Source organism: Patella vulgata, chromosome 6, assembly GCF_932274485.2.
Source record: "Patella vulgata chromosome 6, xgPatVulg1.2, whole genome shotgun sequence".
In the NCBI taxonomy this organism is placed as follows: domain Eukaryota; kingdom Metazoa; phylum Mollusca; class Gastropoda; family Patellidae; genus Patella; species Patella vulgata.
This window is the reverse complement of record NC_065884.2, coordinates 1,352,376-1,374,889: the sequence shown is the minus strand read 5'-3', so window position 1 is coordinate 1,374,889 and position 22,514 is coordinate 1,352,376. Positions and strand designations below refer to the sequence as shown.

General features: G+C 36.1%; 2 protein-coding genes across 2 annotated transcripts in view; one reads left to right on the top strand and one right to left on the bottom strand.

Moving 5' to 3' along the window:
* LOC126824170 (uncharacterized) overlaps positions 1–22,240 on the bottom strand; it is a 62,760-nt gene extending 40,520 nt beyond the window's left edge. Inside the window, exons 1-6 of the mRNA XM_056101661.1 lie at positions 22,125–22,240; positions 19,182–19,246; positions 4,019–4,104; positions 2,581–2,732; positions 582–729; positions 46–171 (exon numbers count right to left, since the gene is read on the bottom strand). Coding sequence (XP_055957636.1) covers positions 46–171; positions 582–729; positions 2,581–2,732; positions 4,019–4,085 — 493 coding nt within the window. The 5' untranslated portion in view covers positions 4,086–4,104; positions 19,182–19,246; positions 22,125–22,240. The remainder of the gene's footprint in view (positions 1–45; positions 172–581; positions 730–2,580; positions 2,733–4,018; positions 4,105–19,181; positions 19,247–22,124) is intronic.
* LOC126824169 (leucine-rich repeat protein soc-2 homolog) lies at positions 13,054–14,524 on the top strand. The gene has a single exon (XM_050553352.1). The coding sequence runs from the start codon at positions 13,054–13,056 to the stop codon at positions 14,449–14,451; it is 1,398 nt and encodes a 465-aa protein (XP_050409309.1). The 3' UTR covers positions 14,452–14,524.
* Positions 22,241–22,514: the final 274 nt, after the last annotated feature.

Here is a 22,514-nt window from a genome sequence, read left to right as displayed (position 1 = left end):
CATAAAATTAATCGTATATTTTATTCAGAAATTTACTGAAATTACCCCTTTTTTTCTTCATAATTTCTTTAAATTTTTCATCAATTTGTTCAGCGGCGAGAGAATCGAGATCACTGTGATATTGTTCTCCTTCTTTCACTTGATCTAAACTTCGATTCTTTGTTGGTTTATCTACAAACAGATATAGAAATAAAACATGGTCTCATTCTTACAGCTTCAATTTGGGGACAAGGAGGCATAGATTACAGATTAAAACCATGCTATCTTAGAAGTATCTCAAAACACACAAGTATGTCTTTAACCCAGATGATGTTGGCGATAAAATTTCCTACTTCCATTTTCACCCTTTTACAGGTTAGTACTGGTGTTTCCTGCAAGTCTCCTGGAAGAAACTTGTCTACACTATATATCATGTTAGGTGGAAGGCAGTCGTAATCTACCAGGAGAAAAACAAGAATACACTGAAGAATAATCATTATTTTCTTAATTAAATCTTTGAACTCTTGTTCAATTTCCTTTTCTAACAGGTGCTCTGGTTCAAATGGTGAATTAAAATCAGAGTTATAAAAAAGTCAACCTACCCTTGCCATTTATAACAGCACCATTGTTTAAAGGAGTTGTTTGTTGTAAGTTAGTTTTATGTGTCGAGGTTGGTGGAACGATATCTTGTTTTACCACAATCTGGTTTGTATCTAAAGATGTTTTTTTGACAGGTGATGATTTACTCGACTAATATAAAGATAAATTATAATAATTTTATCATAATCATTGTTTGTAGTTGGTTTATTAATGTTTGTAGAATCCAAATAAACTTCAGTTATGAAAAGTAAACTATAAGCAGAGAAAGAGAGAGAGAGAAATGGGGTTTAACATCCACTCGACACAAACTAGGTCATTTCGGGACTAATATATGGTTCAATTTTATTTCAAAAATTTGCTTGCGCGGAGGGGTTTTTAGCAGTTGGAGGAAACCGGAGGACCGAGAGAAAACCCACGAGGTTGCACATGCGACCTATTCCTTGTCACAAACAACCGAGGAATCGAAACCGCAGCAATTGACTCAATGACAGACCTTATGATACAGTGCGCGCACGCTAACCATTCGGCCATCCAACCCCCGAACTATCGGGTGTACTAACTGGGATATTGAAGACAGGTATACATCATTTGAAGTTTTTCATTGCATATAATGGAGAATGAAAGTGTCCATGGCATGACAATGATAGAACCGACTTTGAAAATGCCGAAAATTATTTTTGGGGCCCCATGGGGAATAAAACATTAACCTAACAATGAATGCATAAAAAAAATCAGAATTGTAAATTATTGCCCGTCATCCTGCAGCATTGACAGGATATGATTTAACCATGTGTGTTTCGCCCCAATTTATTACACATTCATTCAATATCAAATCTTTGTTAGAAAATCCGTGAACATCATTTTAAATCAAGTACAAATTAGACGGATTTTGGGTGATTTCAAATGGTTTTTACGAAGTTATAATTGATTTCGATATTGAATGAATATGAGAGAAATAAGTGCTAGATACACAAGATTAAATGATACCCGGATTACAGTGTGTAATAATATTGCTAGAATTTTTGCTCTTGAAATAAGATGCCTTTATATTTCATTAATTAATATCTTTGGCAAGTAAGTAATTTCAAACATATTCACATATATAGTGTGCACTAAATCAACTTAGTCTGTAATTGTCAGTTGACACATAAAAAAGAGTTATTTATCGAAAACATATGTCACTCATTTACCACCAGAATTACATGTGAGTGGAATTATTCTAATTGCATCATTTGATTTAAAGTAACCAATCATTTTGTTAATTACACAAGTTCAGGGCCATGATCACGCTTTATGGTGCATGATATTCATTTACCTTTAAAAGAAACCGGGGAACCCTGTAAGTCAGACTTGCATTAGATTCCAGAGATCGAGAGTACATCTGAGTTCCTAGACAGCCGAGAGGCTGGATAGGGTGGAGAAGTGGTTTTAGCTATATAGTATTGTAATTTGTGCTATGCTTGTATACCTGTATTCAGTTATATGCTATATAAAATGTAGAAGCGAACTATGCATTATTATTCCTGGTATGAAAAACGTCTTAAGAAACTGGAAGAAGTAAATACACAACGTGAAGCAGAAGTAAAGACAGCTAGAGACAAATTCTAGACGATCACAAGGCTACAGAAATATGTAGTAAGAAAAGCTGCATGGGTTCTACGTAGGATGTGGCGACCGGTTTCCCATAGACGCTCTCCACGTCAGACAGAAAGACTCATGTGACTGTAATTAATATCTAGAGAAATATTCTGTTTAAACCCAGGACCTCCTTGCTAGTTAGCCAGCACCCTAATCATTGAGCCATCATAGGTCATCTTGGAACTAACATAGCAGTGGGAGGAAACCGGAGGACCTTCAGAAAACCCACGAGGTTAGACAGGCGACCCTACTCCTTGTCACGTACAACCGGGGAATCAAAACTATGCCAACTGACTCAATGGTAGACCTTATGATACAAATTGCATGCATTAACCATTCGGCCACCCCATCCCTGTGACTTACCTTAGATTGTGATGGTGAGACTATGTTCATGGCACCTAATTCAGCATCTATTCTATCTAATATAGCATTTACAGGATCAGTCTTCAACAGACGATTTGTAGCTAGAACTTTCTTCTCATCTGTACCCACATCACCATCACCATCAGAAATACCTGATAACAAGATAATAAAACGTGAACAGGGTCGGATACAGAAAGCATTATTATAGTATCCAATAAGTTACGTGTACCCAGTTATCTGTGGGCGGAACTACTATGACTATTGATAAACGCTGTCCTGGCAGTGGGCCTACTATGTCTATTGATAAATGCCATCCTGGCAGTGGGCCTACTATGTCGTTTGATAAACACTGTCCTGGCAGTGGGCCTACTATGTCTATTGATAAACACTGTCCTGGCAGTGGGCCTACTATGTCTATTGATAAATGCCATCCTGGCAGCGGGCCTACTATGTCGTTTGATAAACACTGTCCTGGCAGTGGGCCTACTATGTCTATTGATAAACACTGTCCTGGCAGTGGGCCTACTATGTCTATTGATAAATGCCATCCTGGCAGTGGGCCTACTATTTCTTTTGATAAACACTGTCCTGGCAGTGGGCCTACTATGTCTATTGATAAATGCTGTCCTGGCAGTGGACCTATTATGTCTATTGATAAACGCTGTCCTGATAGTGGGCCTACTATGCCTATTGATAAACTCTGCGGGCGGGCTTACTATGTCTATTGATAAACACTGTCCTGACAGTGGGTCTACTATATGTCTATTGATAAATGCTGTCCTGGCAATGGGCCTATTATGCCTATTGATAAACTCTGCGGGCGGGCCTACTATGTCTATTGATAAACACTGTCCTGACAGTGGGTCTACTATATGTCTATTGATAAATGTTGTCCTGGCAGTGGGCCTACTATGTCTATTGATAAAAGCTGTCCTGATAGTGGACCTACTTTGCCTATTGATAAACTCTGTGGGCGGGCCTACTATGTCTATTGATAAACCCAGTCCTGACAGAGAGAACGTCACTTAACATAAACTATATAATTTTGGGGCTAATATATTATATATTTTTATTTTAATGATTCATTAACGTAGGATTTCAGCAGTTGGGGGGGGGGGGGGGAACTAGAGGTTTAATAGATAATGCCTGGCATTGTGGAATACTTCGACAGTATGTCTAAAAAATGACTGTAAATAGTGGTTTCTAGAGTATCTCATTATGTTTCTAGCTTATACAGAAATCTGACGTCTGGCAATCTTAACAATTCATCAAAAATGACATAAATTCAAGATTATTAAAAAGATCTCCCAAACTCCTTCCCAGTCTGTTCCTGAAAGATTGTCATGGTTTGTGGACAACGCTTATGATGTTATAATAAATTACAGCATTTATTCACCTGTCGCAGAACCTTGATTTATAAGTTACGAAATCGACTCACCTGTAGCAGAACCTGACTTCAGAGCATCATCAGACCCGTCACTCCACTCGCCGTCTGCCTCCATCATACAACACCTCTAATTATCTCTAAATATACAAAACAAAGCAAATTTTCAAAACATACAATTTTCCTTGGAATTCACAGAGATTTAAACATTGGAATTCTATTATTAAATTGGTGTGGTTTCGAATCCCCGGGTGTACGTGACAAGGAGTAGGGATGCCTGTCCGACCTCCCGGGTGTACGTGACAAGGAGTAGGGATGCCTGTCCGACCTCCCGGGTGTACGTGACAAGGAGTAGGGATGCCTGTCCGACCTCGTGGGTTGTCTCCAGGTTTCCTCCTACTGCTAAAGACCCCAATCAGCGCAAGCGAATTATGTAAATAAAATTAAACCATATGTTAGTCCCGAAGTGACCTAGTTTGTGTTGAGTGGACGTTAAACCCCATTTCTCTCTCTCTCTCTCTCTCTCTCTCTATCTCTAGTATTAAATCTATGTGTGTTGTGCTTACTGTTTACTTCTATCTTGGGTGATATCACAGTGCGATCTGTTTAAATCTTTATATTACTTCAAGTTCAAACCATGTTATGACTCTGGCAAGCTTGGGACAATTGTGAAATATTGTGTAATTCATTTGTTTTACAACAAATATGTAATTTTTAAAACAAGTGAGTAAACCCAGATTTTGGGAAAGAAATGGATTTTAACGTCCACTCGACAAACTAGGTGATTTCGGGAATAACATAGGGTTTAATTTTAGAGGTTGGACAGGCAAAATATGGAATAAAGACAAACATTAATTAATATACAGAGAGAGCTAGAGCCAGGGAGAGAGAGAGTGAGAGAGAGAGAGAGAGAGAGATGGGTTTTAACATCAACTAGACACAAACAAGGTTATTTCGAGACTAACATATGGTTCAACTTTATTTCAATAATTCGCTTGCGCATAGAGATCTTTAGCAGTGTGAGGAAACCGGATGACCCAGAGAAAACCCACGCGGTTGGACAGACAACCCTACTCCTTGTCACGTAAAACCATGAAATCGAATACAAACCATCAAAGGGGCTTGGGATGAAGGCAAATCATTTCGGCACTAAACAACTATCTCTACATATATCAACATTGTACTGTGGTTGTCATTCTTTGCTTGAAAAAGACAGGAGAACCCTCGTCGAAACATCGGAAGAAATAAATCCTTCAAGTACCTTGTATTCCATATAATCGTGTCACGAGTTAATATGAGGTAGGCTCTTGCATGAAATGATTTAAACACTTCTTAATGGTCAATCCATTATAAAATAAGTCATAAACAATCAAATATTTAAATTACTTCAAGGAAATACGTCACTTTTATTTATACCTTCTTCAAATAGGAGATTTGTTATTTACGGTGTGGAAATAGAATTAGAAAACTTCTTATAACTACTTGAAAGAAATGGGATGTAACTACTGAGAGAAATGGGATTAAACTAGCACAGGTGTGTGAAGGTAACATACAGGAACCTGACAATACCTGTATGTGTATTTACCTATATAATAATAAGGTTTAAGTGTATACTTCAAGAGATTACCTGTCCCTTTGTATAATGATATTAAAATATCGATAGGTTTAAGATATAGGTGTGTGGAGGTTCATGTATATTCACCTATATCAGGTGTGTGGAGGTATTTAAAGTGGATATGAGTTATCTCCCTATATATATCTATACTTAACAACACAGTAACTAGTCAATAAACTTATCTATATCTGTACATAGATCAAATATATATACAATACCTAGATTTAACTATAATCCTGGTAGGAATTCACCATGTATTGTTATACGATGTTTTACAGAGAGACAGAGAAATGGGGTTTAACGTCCACTCGACACAAACTAGGTCATTTCGGGACTAACATATGGTTTAATTTGATTTACATAATTCGCTTGTGCGTAGGGGTCTTTAGCAGTGGGAGGAAACTGGAGGACCCGGGGGAAAACCCACGAGGTTGGACAGGCGACCCTCCTCCTTGTCACGTACAACCGGGGTATATGATGTTTTATAGTTAAAATATTGTCAATGATAATATTAAAACATCATAAATATAAAATATCTTATAAACATGAAATGAACTGTTAAAAAGTGAAATAAAGATATTATATGGATATACTACTAATGAATTTATTAACATGCTGCTTGATAACGATATCTGTATGTGTATTGAAACGTTGCATGTTAATAAATTCAGAAGTAGTATCCATATAATATTTTGTGAAATCTACTTCTATATTGTCTTATGGCCGGATTATGTTAAAAAGTGATTCATTATCTGACATACAGATCAGATTTAAAGTACAATCAACATAAACTAGGTAATTTCGGGACTAACATATTACCAAGTGGAAGGAAACTGGAAATCCCAGAGAAAACCCACGAGGTTTGGCAGGCGAATTGTTTAAACTGATTTATTATCTGGTTCATATTCTAAGACATCTTCACAATGTAAAGGCAGGGTAAAATATTACATTGACTGCATTAGATGTCTTTGATGTGAAGGCAGTGTAAAAATTCACTAAGTTTAATTGTAGATGATTATTATAGCATGTTCTAACCCCATACAAAGACGGGGAGGAGGGGGGGGGATGGCTGAATGGTTAGCGTGTGCACATTGTTTCATAAGGTCTGTCATTGAATCAACTCGTGTGGTTTCGATTCCCCGGTTATATGTGACAAGGGTCCCAAAATGACCTAGTTTGTGTCAAGTGGGCGTTAAACACTATTTCTATCTCTCCCCATACAAAGCCTGAGGTTGTTTTTTTTATACACAGACAGATTTTACCCAAACTTAACTACATAATATCTAGGTAAATCTCTCCATGATGTTTCTCCTGGATGTTGTTCTTAGATTGAGCTGGGATAATATTACTTTACTTCGTTACTTTACTTCGTCTTCAAGATCAGTAAATATCAAAGGTTACAACTGAATATTATCTGGAGATTGTTCTACTTTTATCTAAAGACGCTAAACCCCTCACTCAATATATTCCATAATATTAAAAACACGAATTACAATTCATTATTGGTCCATTTCAATCAATATTAAAGGAGCTAAGTCGCTAATATTTGGGACCTAGAAATTGACACAGATGGGTCGCAACGCATACAATAATGTAATATGAATGTATATACATGTAAATTGATTTACATTCAATCGTTTCTGTTTTTGCTGTAATTTCTAATCAGTTAGGTTCGGCGAAATACGCCAGTATTCTCAATCGAATTTCAATCTCTTGCGTCTGGTTATTCCAGTCTATGCTGATAGTATTTATTGGGCATGCTCTCCATATAAGAATATATCGTCACCATTTGACATGACTTGTGGAATATGCCTAACCTCGTTTTCCAGTCCCTTATTACAAATAGCGCTGAAACTCATTATGGTACACGAATGTTTATTTTGACTTAAATATTGGACATCAGAAGGCCATCTTTTCCCGGTAAGATCACAGCATCAATGTTGATTTAAATCGACAAATAAATCATGTTTTCAATGTCGAAGATTTTGGATGATATTGAGTTAGAGACTTAGCTACTTTAATGTTATAAATTTTACAGTTAAAATATGGGATTCAATATCCAATATTTAAGACAAAATATGAACATTTTAAAATCAGTAGACAAGACATGTGCGGGTGCGGGTGCCATTTATAATGGAACAAAAGAAAAACATATCTGACAGGACAATATGGAAGCAATGAGTAATAGCTAATTCACAACAACAAGAGAGAGAGAGAGAGAGAGAGAGAGAGAGAGAGATGGGGTTTAACGTCCACTCGACACAAACTAGGTCATTTCGGGACTAACATATGGTTTAATTTTATTTCAATAATTCTCTTGCGCGTAGGGGTCTTTGGCAGTGGGAGGAAACCGGAGGACCCAGAGAAAACCCACGAGGTTTATGAAAATACACATTCAAACAACATTTAAATATGGTCTACCACTTGCAGCATTTTCCCCTTGAACTAAAAATTCCCTTTTTCGTAGCTATAAAATACTCAACCATCTATTTCAAATAAAATTTCTATGCTCGATAACGACTTGTGAAATCTTGTTGAAAATTAAATTTGTATGCTTGAAAAATACTAGTGAAATCTTGGCGTGTGTATATAATAAGGCGATTGTTATCCATAGAACTGTGTTGTATTACTACGCCCGATGTAAACAAAGCATGTATGACGATCAAACAGTTTGTTTACCTATGGTATATTTTACTCTGAATTATTTTAAAAATACATTTCTATACGATGGTAAAAGAAGAATTTAGCATTGCTACTTTATAACAGTTTGATACTTGTCATTAATGTCATATACAAAATGAAATGGGGTTTAACTCCCTACTGTTTTGCTCTTATACTGGGCTAATGAAGACGGGCATACGCCATACAGTGTGCTATGATGGAAATTTTGCCTGGGCAGCGGCACTATCGCCTACTATTATATCGAATTCCAACTGCCAAGGGATCTTTTATGTGCATTTCAATGTATACACAGGACCTCGGTTTTTCATATCATCCGAAGGACTAGACAGCTGTCCTTGTCAGGCCCTCCGTCCTGCATCATTGACAAGGGGGAATCACGCCGGAAAATCTGGATGAACTTTCTCGGCCCATGGCTAGCGAGCCAGCGTACTACCCACTTAGCCACGTGGTCCCCATGTCATATACAAGTAGGAATGTAAAAGCAAAGGTCCCTTCCCCATAAAAACAAAGACCCTCTCCCTTACGATGAAGATAAGGCCTTATGATAAAGGTAATTCAGCTCATCCTTAAAGTAGCTAAGTCTCTAACTCAGTATCATCCAAAGTCTTACACATTGAAAACACGAATTATTTGTCCATTTAAAGGACAATATTGGTGCCAGCCATTATCACATATGTGATAGAACTGGTTAAACACGTTCCAAATATTATTTTATAACAGAGATCATTGCTACCATAGATGAGTAATCAATGTTTCAACAATAGGAAGTGACGAACGCAAAAGGAAAACACGAGTTATCCCTCTATATAACTGGCTGAAGTGACGGGTGATGACAGATACATGGGCGAATTTCTGCTCACTAAAAATTCCTTTGAAGACCAAAAGTTGTTATATGAGACTGTAAGAGTATATCTGACAATTCAAAACAGTAATTGAAAGTCATTAGATAAGAGAACACGAGAAAAATAGAAACAGTCCGTACATTCACAGGTGTTTATTCATTCTATACTTATAAAAACATGGTAATGCACAGACTTTTTCTATTTTTCTTTCATGTTCTCTTATCTAGTGACAGTCAATTTTGTTTATGAATTGTCAGATATCCTTTTACAGTCCCATACAACAACTTTTGGTCTTCAAAGGAATTTTTAGTGAGCAGAAATTCTCCCATGTATCTGTTATCACCCGTCACGTCAGTCAGTTAAATAGAGGGATAACTCGTGTTTTCCTTTTGCGTTTGTAACTTCCTATTGTTGAAACATTGATTACTAATCTATCGTAGCAATGACCTCGTTGTTAAAATTATATTTGGAACGTGTTTAACCAGTTCTATCACATATGTGTTAATGACTGGCACCAATATTGTCCTTTAAATCAAAAATGATATTGTGATGTTACCAGGAAAAGATGGGCTTCTGATATCCAATAATTGAGACAAAATTCGTGTACCAAGATGCGTTTCAGCGTCATTCGTAACAAGTAACCAGAAAGAACGAGGCTAGACATATTCCGCAACTCATGTCAAACAGTGACACCATATCTTATCTGGAGAGCATGCACAAAAGACTGGAATAACAAGATGCTAGAAATTGCCATTCGGTTGAGACTCAGGCCGTATTTCGCTGGACATGACCGATTTGAAATTAGAGTCAAAATGGAAACAATCAAATGTAAATCAGTTTATATACAATCAAATTACATTATTATATGCATTGCAACCCATTTGTGCCAATTTCTAGGTCCCAAATATTAGCGATGTAGCTCCTTTAAGATAAACAAATAGGCCCCCCACCTTATAATAAAGGTAAGGACCATCTCCGTTATAATATAGACTAAGGCCCCTCTCCCTCATGATCAAAACAAATATTCCTTCAGCTTACGATAAAAATTAGGCATGACAGAAACTGAGGTAATGGTATAACAAAAACTAAGGCATGACAAAAACTAAGATAAAAACTAAGGCATGATAAAAATTGAGGCATGACAAAAACTATTACTTCTTCAGCTTATGATGAAAACTGAGGCATGATAAAAATTGAGGCATGACAAAAACTATTACTTCTACAGCTTATGATGAAAACTGAGGCATAAGAAAAACCAAGGCATGTCAAAAACTAAGGCATAACAAAAAGCAGGAAAAAATAGTAAATGACAAAAACTAAAGCATAACAAAAATTAAGGCATGACAAAAACTAAGCTGCTTTTTCTATGGGATTTTATTCAAGCTGTTTCCGCTCACCTATGAAAAACACTCCTACATACTGTGAGATAAACATTGAAAAATATTATTATTATTATTATAATCCTCTGATAATCGATGGGTTTTCGACATTTCCACTTGAAAGATAAAAGATTGGCCTTGTGAACATGAGAATTGCTTGAGATGATGTCATACAGCTAATGAGCCAATTAAACATGGGTATTTTTATTGACTAGGTGAAAGTTTATTGAGATAAGTGAAAGGGTTTGGGGAGTAGAGAATAGAATTATCATAATATTTATAATCTGATTAAAACATTTAGTTTTTAGATTTAGGTCTGTATATAACACAAGTTCAACCAGAGAAAACAGAATCAAACCACAACAGTGTGACATCGTAGACAAAGATCTACAGAGAATATATTACACAGGTTTATTAACAAGAGAAAACACAGGAACATGTAAGTAAATTCATTTTACTTTCTTAAATGAAATATGGTTGGGTATTCTACTTTCTGATATGAAATATGGTTTAATATTTTACTTTCTGATATGAAATATGGTTTAATATTTCACTTTATGATTAATATTTCACTTTATGATATGAAATATGGTTTAATATTTTACTTTCTGATATGAAATATGGTTTTATATTTTACTTTATGATATGAAAGATGGTTTAATATTTTACTTTATGATATGAAATATGGTTTAATATTTTATTTTCTGATATGAAATATGGTTTAATATTTTACTTTCTTAAATGAAATATGGTTTAATATTTTACTTTCTGATATGAAATATGGTTTTATATTTTACTTTATGATATAAAATATGGTTTAATATTTTACTTTATGATATGAAATATGGTTTAATATTTTACTTTATGATATGAAATATGGTTTAATATTTTACTTTATGATATGAAATATGGTTTAATATTTCACTTTATGATATAAAATATGGTTTAATATTTTACTTTCTTAAATGAAAAATGGTTTAATATTTTACCTTCTTATATGAAATATGGTTTAATATTTTACTTTATGATATGAAATATGGTTTAATATTTTACTTTACGATATGAAATATGGTTTAATATTTTACTTTCTGATATGAAATATGGTTTAATATTTCACTTTATGATATGAAATATGGTTTAATATTTTACTTTATGATATGAAATATGGTTTAATATTTTACTTTCTGATATGAAATATGGTTTAATATTTCACTTTATGATATGAAATATGGTTTAATATTTTACTTTATGATATGAAATATGGTTTAATATTTTACTTTATGATATAAAATATGGTTTAATATTTTACTTTATGACATGAAATATGGTTTAATATTTTACTTTATGATATGAAATATGGTTTAATATTTTACTTTATGATATGAAATATGGTTTAATATTTTATTTTCTGATAAGAAATATGGTTTAATATTCTACTTTTTGATATGAAATATGGTTTAATATTTTACTTTATGATATGAAATATGGTTTAATATTTTACTTTATGATATGAAATATGGTTTAATATTTTACTTTATGATATGAAATATGGTTTAATATTTTATTTTCTGATATGGAATATGGTTTAATATTTTACTTTATGATATAAAATATGGTTTAATATTTTACTTTATGATATGAAATATGGTTTAATATTTTACTTTATGATATGAAATATGGTTTAATATTTTACTTTATGATATAAAATATGGTTTAATATTTTACTTTATGATATGAAATATGGTTTAATATTTTACTTTATGATATGAAATATGGTTTAATATTTTATTTTCTGATATGGAATATGGTTTAATATTTTATTTTCTGATATGGAATATGGTTTACTTTATGATATAAAATATGGTTTAATATTTTACTTTATGATATGAAATATGGTTTAATATTTTATTTTCTGATATGATTTTACTTTATGATATGAAATATGGTTTAATATTTTACTTTATGATATGAAATATGGTTTAATATTTTACTTTATGGTATGAAATATGGTTTAATATTTTACTTTATGATATAAAATATGGTTTAATATTTTACTTCTTTGCATCAACCTGACTAATGAAGGCAGGAAGAGAGAGAGAAGTCATTTTGAGACTAACATACGGTTCAATTTTTATTTCAATAATATGCTTGTGAGTTTTTAACAGTGAAAAGAAACTGGAGAACTTGGAGAAAACCAACAAAGTTGGACAAGCGGCCCTACTCCATTCATGTTCACAGCAGGATCAAAATCACAACATTTAACTCAATAACAGATCTCAATGATAGAAAATCAAATGTATTAGGTCACTCTAAACCAGCCAACCCAAAAATATATTAGACACTGCATGGTGGCATCTTTACCGGATACAATATATTAGACATTGCTTGCTGGTATCATTTTTACCAGATACAATAGCTTAGATACTTCCAATTGAAATGGCTTATTTGAATTAAAACTGAAAATCAAAGCAATAAAATTATCAATGGATTTATGTAAAATTTTAACCAATCTTGAAAACAGAACATTTCATATTTTTCAGGTTTCTCTGGATATTTAGTTTATTGGTATTTATGGTACAACAAGCAGCTGGTCTCCCAACACTGACCCCTGCAACATCAACACCACTGACCTCTGCAACATTAACACCACTGACCCCTTTAAAATCTACCATATTCATTCCTAAATTTAGACACAGTCTTGCTGGATGTCCAGCTCTCGTACCATGCGATTGTCTGAATCAAACCATAGACTGTGGATCCAGACGACTTGTCTTGGCACCTCAATTCCACCAACATGATCTACCATTCGACAAACTAAAACTCAACAACAATCATATAACTACAGTCACCAATCTGACCTTCAGAGGGTTAAAGGTCACAGAGATTAACCTCTCATTCAACAGAATCAGCACCATCGATGACGATGTGTTTAGTGGACTGGAAACAACTCTCCGAGTTCTTAATCTCGAGTTCAACCATCTTACTAGTCTTCCTAAAACTGTTTTTACTTTACAGAATATGGAAGAACTGGACATCAGTCATAACAGAATCCTCTCCGCTGATCAAGTGGATGGCCAGTTTCTTTTAATGAAGAAGTTTATGGCAAGTGGCAACCTGCTAACCCAGTGGCCAAATTGGCTGAATCGGTTACCATTTCTGGAAGAACTAGATCTGGGCTATAATCCTATTTCTACTTTTCCCGATAATTTGTCTGATCTACAATGGACACTTCACAGAGTCACCCTGGACAACTGTCAATTTCACAAAATTCCCCAACAGCTGAGCCAGTTGCACAGACTTGAATTTCTGGACTTCTCGTTTAACCCAATAGGAGACAAAGGAATCTGGTATGACTCCTTCCATGGACAATCTGGATCACTGAAGGAACTTTTGTTGCAAAGTGTCAACATAACAGCTGTACCCAAAGCCCTGGGTTCCCTCTCATCCCTAAACAAACTCGATATCTCGGATAATAATTTGGGTTTTATCAGAGAAGACATTCTTCCAGGACAACTAACAGAAGTGATCATGAAAAGCTGTGGACTTCATAGAATTCCTGCAACATTATCGGATCTGAAGAATCTGAAGAGTCTTGAATTAGCCAATAATCACATCCAGTCGATTGAGAATCATGATCTACAAGGATTGTCGAATCTGATAAACTTGGACTTAAGTTCCAACAACATGCAGCACGTCTCACCCCGGGCAGCTGTAAACCTGACCAGAATTCAGAACTTCTGGCTGTTTGACAACAAATTAACAGAACTTCCAGCAGTTGTCCAGGAATTCCAAACCCTAAAAGAGCTGAACCTGGAGGCCAATCCCTTACAATGTACCTGTAGGGATGGTTGGCCTGCCGTATGGATCACCCGACACCCTTCAGTCCAAGTTAAAGGCTACTGTGAAAATCTTGGTGGTTTGGATGCTCTGAAGTTCATCAGTAATTATAACCATTATTGTGCTGTGTAAGACCATGCAATGATCCCTACACCATAATGGCTAACCACCACTCAACAGAACAGAAATCTCTACATGTGCCAGACTTAACAGAACATAAATCTAACAGTTAATCTGATATGGATTCCATAAATATTTTTGAATTAAGACTTTTTATACATTATGTTTGTGATTAGATTGTTATGCCATGACAAAGAAGTTATGTGACATTACTGCTATTTGTGGAGTATTTGTTTGCTCTGTTTACCAGATTAAATGGGGTTCAAAATTTATTTACACAATAAAAATTTTGAATTCTTTATATCAATAAAAACAAAGTATGTGTCAAACTGTGTGAAATCAAACTTATCAGCCAAAATCAACATTATTTAATTTATGTGATGAAGCAAGTAAATTTTTATTAAATTACTTTCAACAAAAGATCTCTCATTTTAAACATGTATTCTAGTCTTAAATGATTGACACCTGTCAGTCAATCAACATGAGAGAGATAAGTACAAAAAATTATAGATGAAATCTGCAGCATTTCTATCTAGCTAGGCGATCTATGAGTGCACTGTCAAATCTGCACCTTGGAATATCGTGGGGTTTTTTTCACACCTGCAGGCACCATCTATATCAACACCCCCTCCCCCCCCTACCATTTATATATCTAACAATATAGAAAAAAGAGAGAAAAATGGGGTTTAAAGTCCACTCGACACAAACCAGGTCATTTCGGGACTAACACATGGTTCAATTTTATTTCAAAAATTCACATGCGTGTAGGGGTCTTTAGCAGTGGGAGGAAATCGGACGGAGGGCCTGGAAAAACCCCACGAGGTCGGACAGGCGACCCTACTCCTTGTCACATATAACCGGGGAATCAAAACTACACCACTTGATTCAATGACAGACCTTATGATACACGTGCACGCCCATACCATTCGGCCATCCAACACCCCATGGTTGTTAAGCTCAATTCTATTTCTAACATAAATATTATGGTATATACAATAATGTGTGGACTCAAGTATGTTCTAGAAACATGTCATACTGGTATGACACTCATCTACAACTCCTAGTTGCATTTATAATTGATTTGAGATTTCATTAAAGGAGAATTAGGTAAGATTAGATAAATAGTTGACAGTTCTTGCTATAATAGTTAAAAACCAGATAATGAAAACTACATATGCTGAAAATTTCAGTCAAATTGGTTCACTCTCAACCGAGATATTAGTTATTAAATATTAGGCTAGTCTCGGTCATCATTATTGATTTTGGTATGATAAAAAAGAAAGTTATGTTAAATTATTCATAACAAAATGTATTCAAATCCACTAAATAACACACACTAGCGATGGCATCGAGAGTTGATTATGGTCTGGATAAGTTAATTAATGTCTAATTAACAATTAAGATAGCATTTCAGGCCTAAAGGGGGACTTGTGATAGGCAGATTTAGCTCTTACATTACAATTTTTGTTGTATTTTATTCGAAGACTCACCTTTAGACAAAGATATACAGAAATATTTCCATAGCTTCCTCTATCCTTATTTGCCAGAAATTATTCCATCATTTCCTGGATCCGTATTAACCAGGAATTATTCCACAGTTTCAACTATCCTTATTTACAAGACCACACATCAGATGAGAAATCGAACTAAACTAATTGTAACAAACCTGTTAATAATTTGAGATTTAACAACCTGGTATCATATTTGTCTTTATTTCACCTATCAACTAATCAATCAATATCTCAAGTAATATTAATAGGTTGATTGTAAATTGATACTGTCGAGGATAATTGATCTTCTCTTTGATGTAACAAATACACAATGACCTATAATACATTGCTACTTAATACAACTTAATAATTATCTAGGAATTAGCTGCACATCGTGTTCAGTCATGTCCAGATTTCTGAGGCTTTGTTCTGAAGAATTACTAGAAATGAAATGTGGTTTAACGTCCTACTGTTCTGCTCCTAAACTGGGCTAATGAAGACGGGCATACGCCATACAGTGTGCTATGAGGGAAATTTTGCCCGGGCAGCGGCGCTACGGTCTACTCTTATATCGAATTCCAACTGCCAAGGGATCTTTCACATGCACGCCAATATGTACACGGACCTCGGTTTTTCGTTTCATCCGAACGACTAGACAGCTGTCCTTGTCAGGCCCTCTGTCCTGCATCACTGACAAGGGTAAACCATGCCGGAAAATCTGGATGAACTTTCTCGGCCAATGCAGGGATCGAACACCCGACCTCCAGGCTAGCGAGCCAGCATCTTACCCACTTAGCCATGTGATCCATAATGAGGGTTTTCGCCATGCAGTGTGCTATGGGGAACAGACAGCGATGCTATGACCTACTTTTATATCGAATTTTAACTGCCAAGTGTTATTTCACATGCACGTCAATGTTTACACGGGACCCCGTTTATTTCGTCCCCTACAAATAGCTACCACATTGTCCCTGACAATAGGCAAGCGTGTCAGAAAATCTTGATGTACTTTCTCGCCCAAGTTTAGGCTCAAACACAAGATCGTCAGGTTAGTGAGCCAATGTCTTACTCAATGAGCCACCATGGCTCCATGTAGAATTACAGGGTAACCAATGAGTTAATATGGGATGACCAATTACAGGGTAACCAATGGGTTAATATGGGACAACCAATTACAGGATAACCAATAGGTTAATATGAGATGACCAAAGGCTTGATATTTAAAACTGGGCTATCAATATTTTATAAACAATAAAGTGGGTTTACTTTGGTCATATTTTGAGACTAACATATGGTCATGTTTTGTTCCATGGTTAAATGAGATTCTTTTAGGAGTACACAAATATATATATGAGCAGACCTCAGACTTGCTACTAGGCATACATTCCTTGTTTAACGTCTACTTGACACAAACTAGGTCATTTCGGGACTAATATATGGTTCAATTTTATTTCAATTAGGGGTCTTTAGAAGTGGGAGGAAACTGGAGGACCCTGAGAAAACCCACGAGGTTGGACAGGTAACCCTACTCCTTGTCACGTACAACTGGTGAATCAAAACCACAGCAACTGACTTAATGACAGGTGTTATGATGCAACACACACGCTACACGCCCCCCCCCCCCCACCCACCCATGTCATATGGAGATTAACTTATGGTCATTATTAATAGGATACTACTAGTACTACACAGATGAGTAGACATGTTAAATGGGCAGATCGGTTAAATGGATGGACCTGTTAAATGGGTAGACCTGTTAAATAACCACACTATATTTATTCTCTCCGCCATTACATGTCAACACATGGTTTTATCCCTTCGATGTACAGAAGACCACTGCATGCTTTACCATGACAACTGAGTCTATGTCTGCACACATACACAACTCATTACTATTCATATATACAAAGGTCATGAATATTCATGTTATCAGACCTCATGTTTTTAACTAGGCATACTTTCCATGTTGGGACTGTATCACCACCCCTCGGGAGTGAAGGCCCAAGCTTGAAAAATCCTCCTGGTTTTACTCGGCCTAAGGAACTCTATTTGTACGAATATTGTCTTGTAAGAAAGGTGCTATAAATTAGATAGCATACCCTGGCTCTTACATGGCACATGTCACTACAGCGTTACATGTATGTAATAAATCTAGTAGCCTGGACATAAGGTACCTGTTCAGGCTTGTATATCCTGTAACACATCTATTTAAACTTCTTTTTAAAAAAGCATGACCTGCCTTGTACAATACACCTGTCATTATTTATAGCTAAGTCTACCAGTCAAGACGTAAACCTATATCTAAGTCTATATAGATTGATGATCTTCAGGTATTTTATCTATAATCTCCTGTATTAATCTACTGATCTATATAGTGACAGTATTAATCCTTTTATTGTTGGGGGGTTGGATGGCCGAATGGTTAGCACGTGTGTGTGCTGTATAACAAAGTCTGTCATTGAGTCAACTGGCGTGGTTGTACGTGACAAGGAGTAGGGTCACCTGTCCAACCTCATGGGTTTTTTCCAGATCCCCCAGTTTCCTCCCACTGTTAAAGACCCATACGTGCAAGCAAATCATTGAAATAAAATTAATCCATATGTTAGTCTTGAAATGACCTAGTTTGTGTTGAGTAGACATGAAACGCCATATATCTCTCTTTTTTCTATATTGTTAGATATATAAATGGTAGGGGGTTGTGTTGATCTAGATGATGCCTGCAGATGTGAAAAAAAACCCACGATATTCCAAGGTGCAGATTGACAGTGCACTCAAAGATCGCTTAGCTAGATAGAAATGTTGCAGATTTCATCTATAATTTTTCGTACTTATCAGTTGACATCAGAACGATGATTAATTTCTATCCATGAACATCAAAGCCAAGATGGTATTGAACCTATGTCTAAATTAATAAAATAAGTGTTGAATCTTTAAAATCTATAGGCTTTCTGCTTTATTACCAGTACAACCATCATTTGAACTTTTTATTTGCATAATATCATACCACTTGACCCCCTACCCCCCTTGTCTCTCTTAAATAATATTGACCACTCGACCCCCTCCCCCCGTCCCTTGAATCTCAGAGACAGCTGACCCACTGAGAATTAAACAATACTGACCATTCGACCCCCTTACCTCCTCCCTTGACTCTCTTACACTTATATCCCCCTGAGAAAGAAATAATAGTGACCACTCGACTACCCCCCACCTCGGCTTGACTGCCTGTTCCCCTGAGTATTAAACTGTACTGACCTTGTTTAGATGTCCTAGCGTAATATCACTAAAACTACGTCATCTTTCTCTTCTAAACAGTTTATCTGAAATCAGAACATGTTAGAAATAATAATGGGGCTAAACATCCACTCGACACAAACTAGGATATTTCGGGACTAACATATGGTTCAATTTTATTTCAATAATTCGCTTGTGCGTAAGGGTCTTTAGCAGTGGGAGGAAACCAGAGGACCTGGAGAAAACCCACGAGGTTGGACAGGCAATCCTACTCCTTGTCACGTACAACTGGGGAATTGAATCCACGCCAGTTGACTCAATGACAGACCTTATGATACAGCGCACACATGCTAACCATTCGGCCATCCAACTTCCCACACTGTTCTGCACTGCCTGGACTAATGAAGGGGGGCTGTAGACACAGAAAGTGAAATGAAGTGGGGTTTAACGTCCTACTGTTCTAATCCGACAGGGCTAATGAAGACGGGCATGGACCATACAGTGTGCTATGAGGGAAACTGCCAAGGATCTTTTACTTGCATACCAATGTGTACACGGGACCTCAGATTTCCACTCCATCCAACTGACCAAATGACTAGACGCCTGTCCTTGCCTGGCCCTGCAGCACAGACATGGTTGAACCACGCCAGAATATCCCCATGAACTTTCTCAGCCAACACAGAGAGCGAACCCGCAACCTCTAGGTTAGCAAGCCAACATCCTACTAACTGAGCCACTGTGGCTCCTTGTGGACAGAGCAAAAAGAATGCAATGTGTTAGTCTCAAAATGACCACTATATTGTATCAACGAGATGTGAAATCCTGTTCCTTTTTTTTAATTACAAATGTCTGACACTCCGCGACGTCGACGAAACTTGTACGTGAAGAAGCAAGATATTAAGACCATATGCAAAAAATAGGGTTTCTAACTTTACCCCAGCAAGGCAAGAATAGGGCATTGGGATCAATGTACCGACTACCCAGCCTTCTCTTTAGACCAGCTGACACCAGAATGTGTCTCCTACAATAACTTAAAATAAGTGATCTAACTACTTAGCCTGTTTATAGAAACATACACCCATAGACGGACAAATATTTTAATGTTAAATAAATAGTGTTTATATGAACTCTTGAAATCAATCAAACTAAAATATCGTTCAAGTTATGAATGGAGGCCATTATAGATATGATAATACAACTAACAAAAATAAAATCGTCTGTATTTAAAAAAAACTTCACAACAAATAATTAAATAGACACCAACGTTGAAAGCGTATTATATATTAATATTTTGTAGATTTTGTATATATGTTAACAATATACTACAGAAGGATATATTTAACAATAGACCTCAATAAGACACTTAACTGACTATTATATAAGATCTTTAACTCATTCAAACATTACAAAAGTTATTCATAAAATTTAACCTTGACAGTTTAAGTTATAATAAAATGTAGCACATATAACTCAGGAGATTATAGTTTAATCTGTGCATTATTTGAAATATTCCACATTAGGCTATTAACTGTGTAGGGGTGTTAGGCACGCTATATATGCTCGGGTGTAGTCCGTAGTCAGAGGCGGATCCAAGGGGGGGCGCAAGGGGCGCGCGCCCCCCCTAGTTTTTGACAGTGCCCTTTTTACTGCTGAAAGTGCCTTTTCTCAGACCCAAATATGTCCGTTCGGAACCCGTTGCAGGGATCCCAAATGACTCAAACCATCGACTCAAACACACCAGTTTGGTCTAATTAGTGCTTCCACTTCCAAACGAATTCTTGTTGTTTAGCTGACGTCACCCTAATCCTATAGGGTGACTATAGACAGACATTAATGATAGCATCTTGTGGAATCGGCGGCGTATACACTCATGCCCATCACTGACGCGCATGAGTGCAACTTGATGTAGCATTGTTTTATGTGTGGACAGTACACAGTACAAGTTACAAGGCTTACATAGTGAAGTGGCTAGGGAATAGATTCGTCTTTTTTCCCATCATAATGCCTCGCTTGCCTTGACAATTTTCGAGTCGCATGTTCAACTCGCTTTTTGCTTGATTTTAAGGCTCTTTTTCAACAATTTCCGAACCTTTACTTATGGCTACAGATGCAGGGAAATGACGGATAATTTTCGGCGTGCCCCGTCTCCGCGGTCAGGGCCCTCATTTTGCGGCGCCCCCCCTTTTCAAAATTCCTTGATCCGCCCCTGGTAGTGTACATTATATACATGTATGTAAGGGTAGGGGTGTAAGGTACATAATAAATATACCGTACATTATATATGGTGTAGGGTACATAAATTATGTAGGGTACATTATTTATGTAGGGGTGAAGGGTACATTATTTATGTAGGGGTGAAGGGTACATTATTTATGTAGGGGTTAAGAAGTGTCTAGGCAATAGGCATGCATTGTGGATTCAGGGTTCTGGGGAGGGTCAAGATGTGTCTAGTCAATAGGAATACCTTGAAGATGCATGGGGAGGGGGAGTTTGACAGTAGGCATACCTTGTAGATGTAGGGGGTGGGTTGGGGGAGGGTCGAGAATTGTTTAGACACTAGGCATGAATGGTAGATGCAGGGGGTGGGGGAGCTAGGGGGGCAGCTAGGGTAAAGAGGCTTTGTTCTTATAACATATTCATGTAGATCTATTTATTTATTCATGTTTTTATTACCCCGGTTGGAGCAGGTAGGATGTTTATTAAACCTAATTATTTAGTTCTCTATTCTAAAAAGAAACTTTTACCACATAAATAAGTTGCAAGCCATTTTTTACTAGCGAGGAATTCAAGTATTCGGGCTAGTATAATACAAATTGAAGAATCTAATATCAAACACTGATTGATAGATATGTCATTGTCAAGTCATCGATCAACCAGACCACCTGTAGCGTGCAGATAACTTCTTCCATCACAGATACACACAGACTTACAGGTGAATCCGGAAATATAATTAAATAAACTTACCTGTAAAATGCCGTTCAGTACATCCGTGTCACTGTGTATTTTCCTAATATATAAATAAAAAACCTTAGATTTCACCGAAATCCCGTGTATACATATATTATAGCTATATTGAACGAGTTTATGGCACTTGGCCAAACAAACTAATCATACAATACCATATTGACATTAGACTCAAGTGGGAGACACTTTACTATAGTCTTTATCATCCAGACCTCTATATTGTATGGTATTAAACACACTGAATACTTCACTCGGTTGATTTACATATAAAAAATAAAACCGAATCATCACAAATTAAATACAGGATAGAAAGAGTAACGGTAGTTTATTTTTTATTATTAAAAATTGAATTAAATTGCGTCGAAAATGAACAATTTTTATCTGAGAATA

What these genes read in the sequence shown, in the direction of transcription:
- LOC126824169 (XM_050553352.1), top strand. Translation starts at nt 13,054, where the DNA reads ATGGTACAACAAGCAGCTGGTCTCCCAACACTGACCCCTGCAACATCA.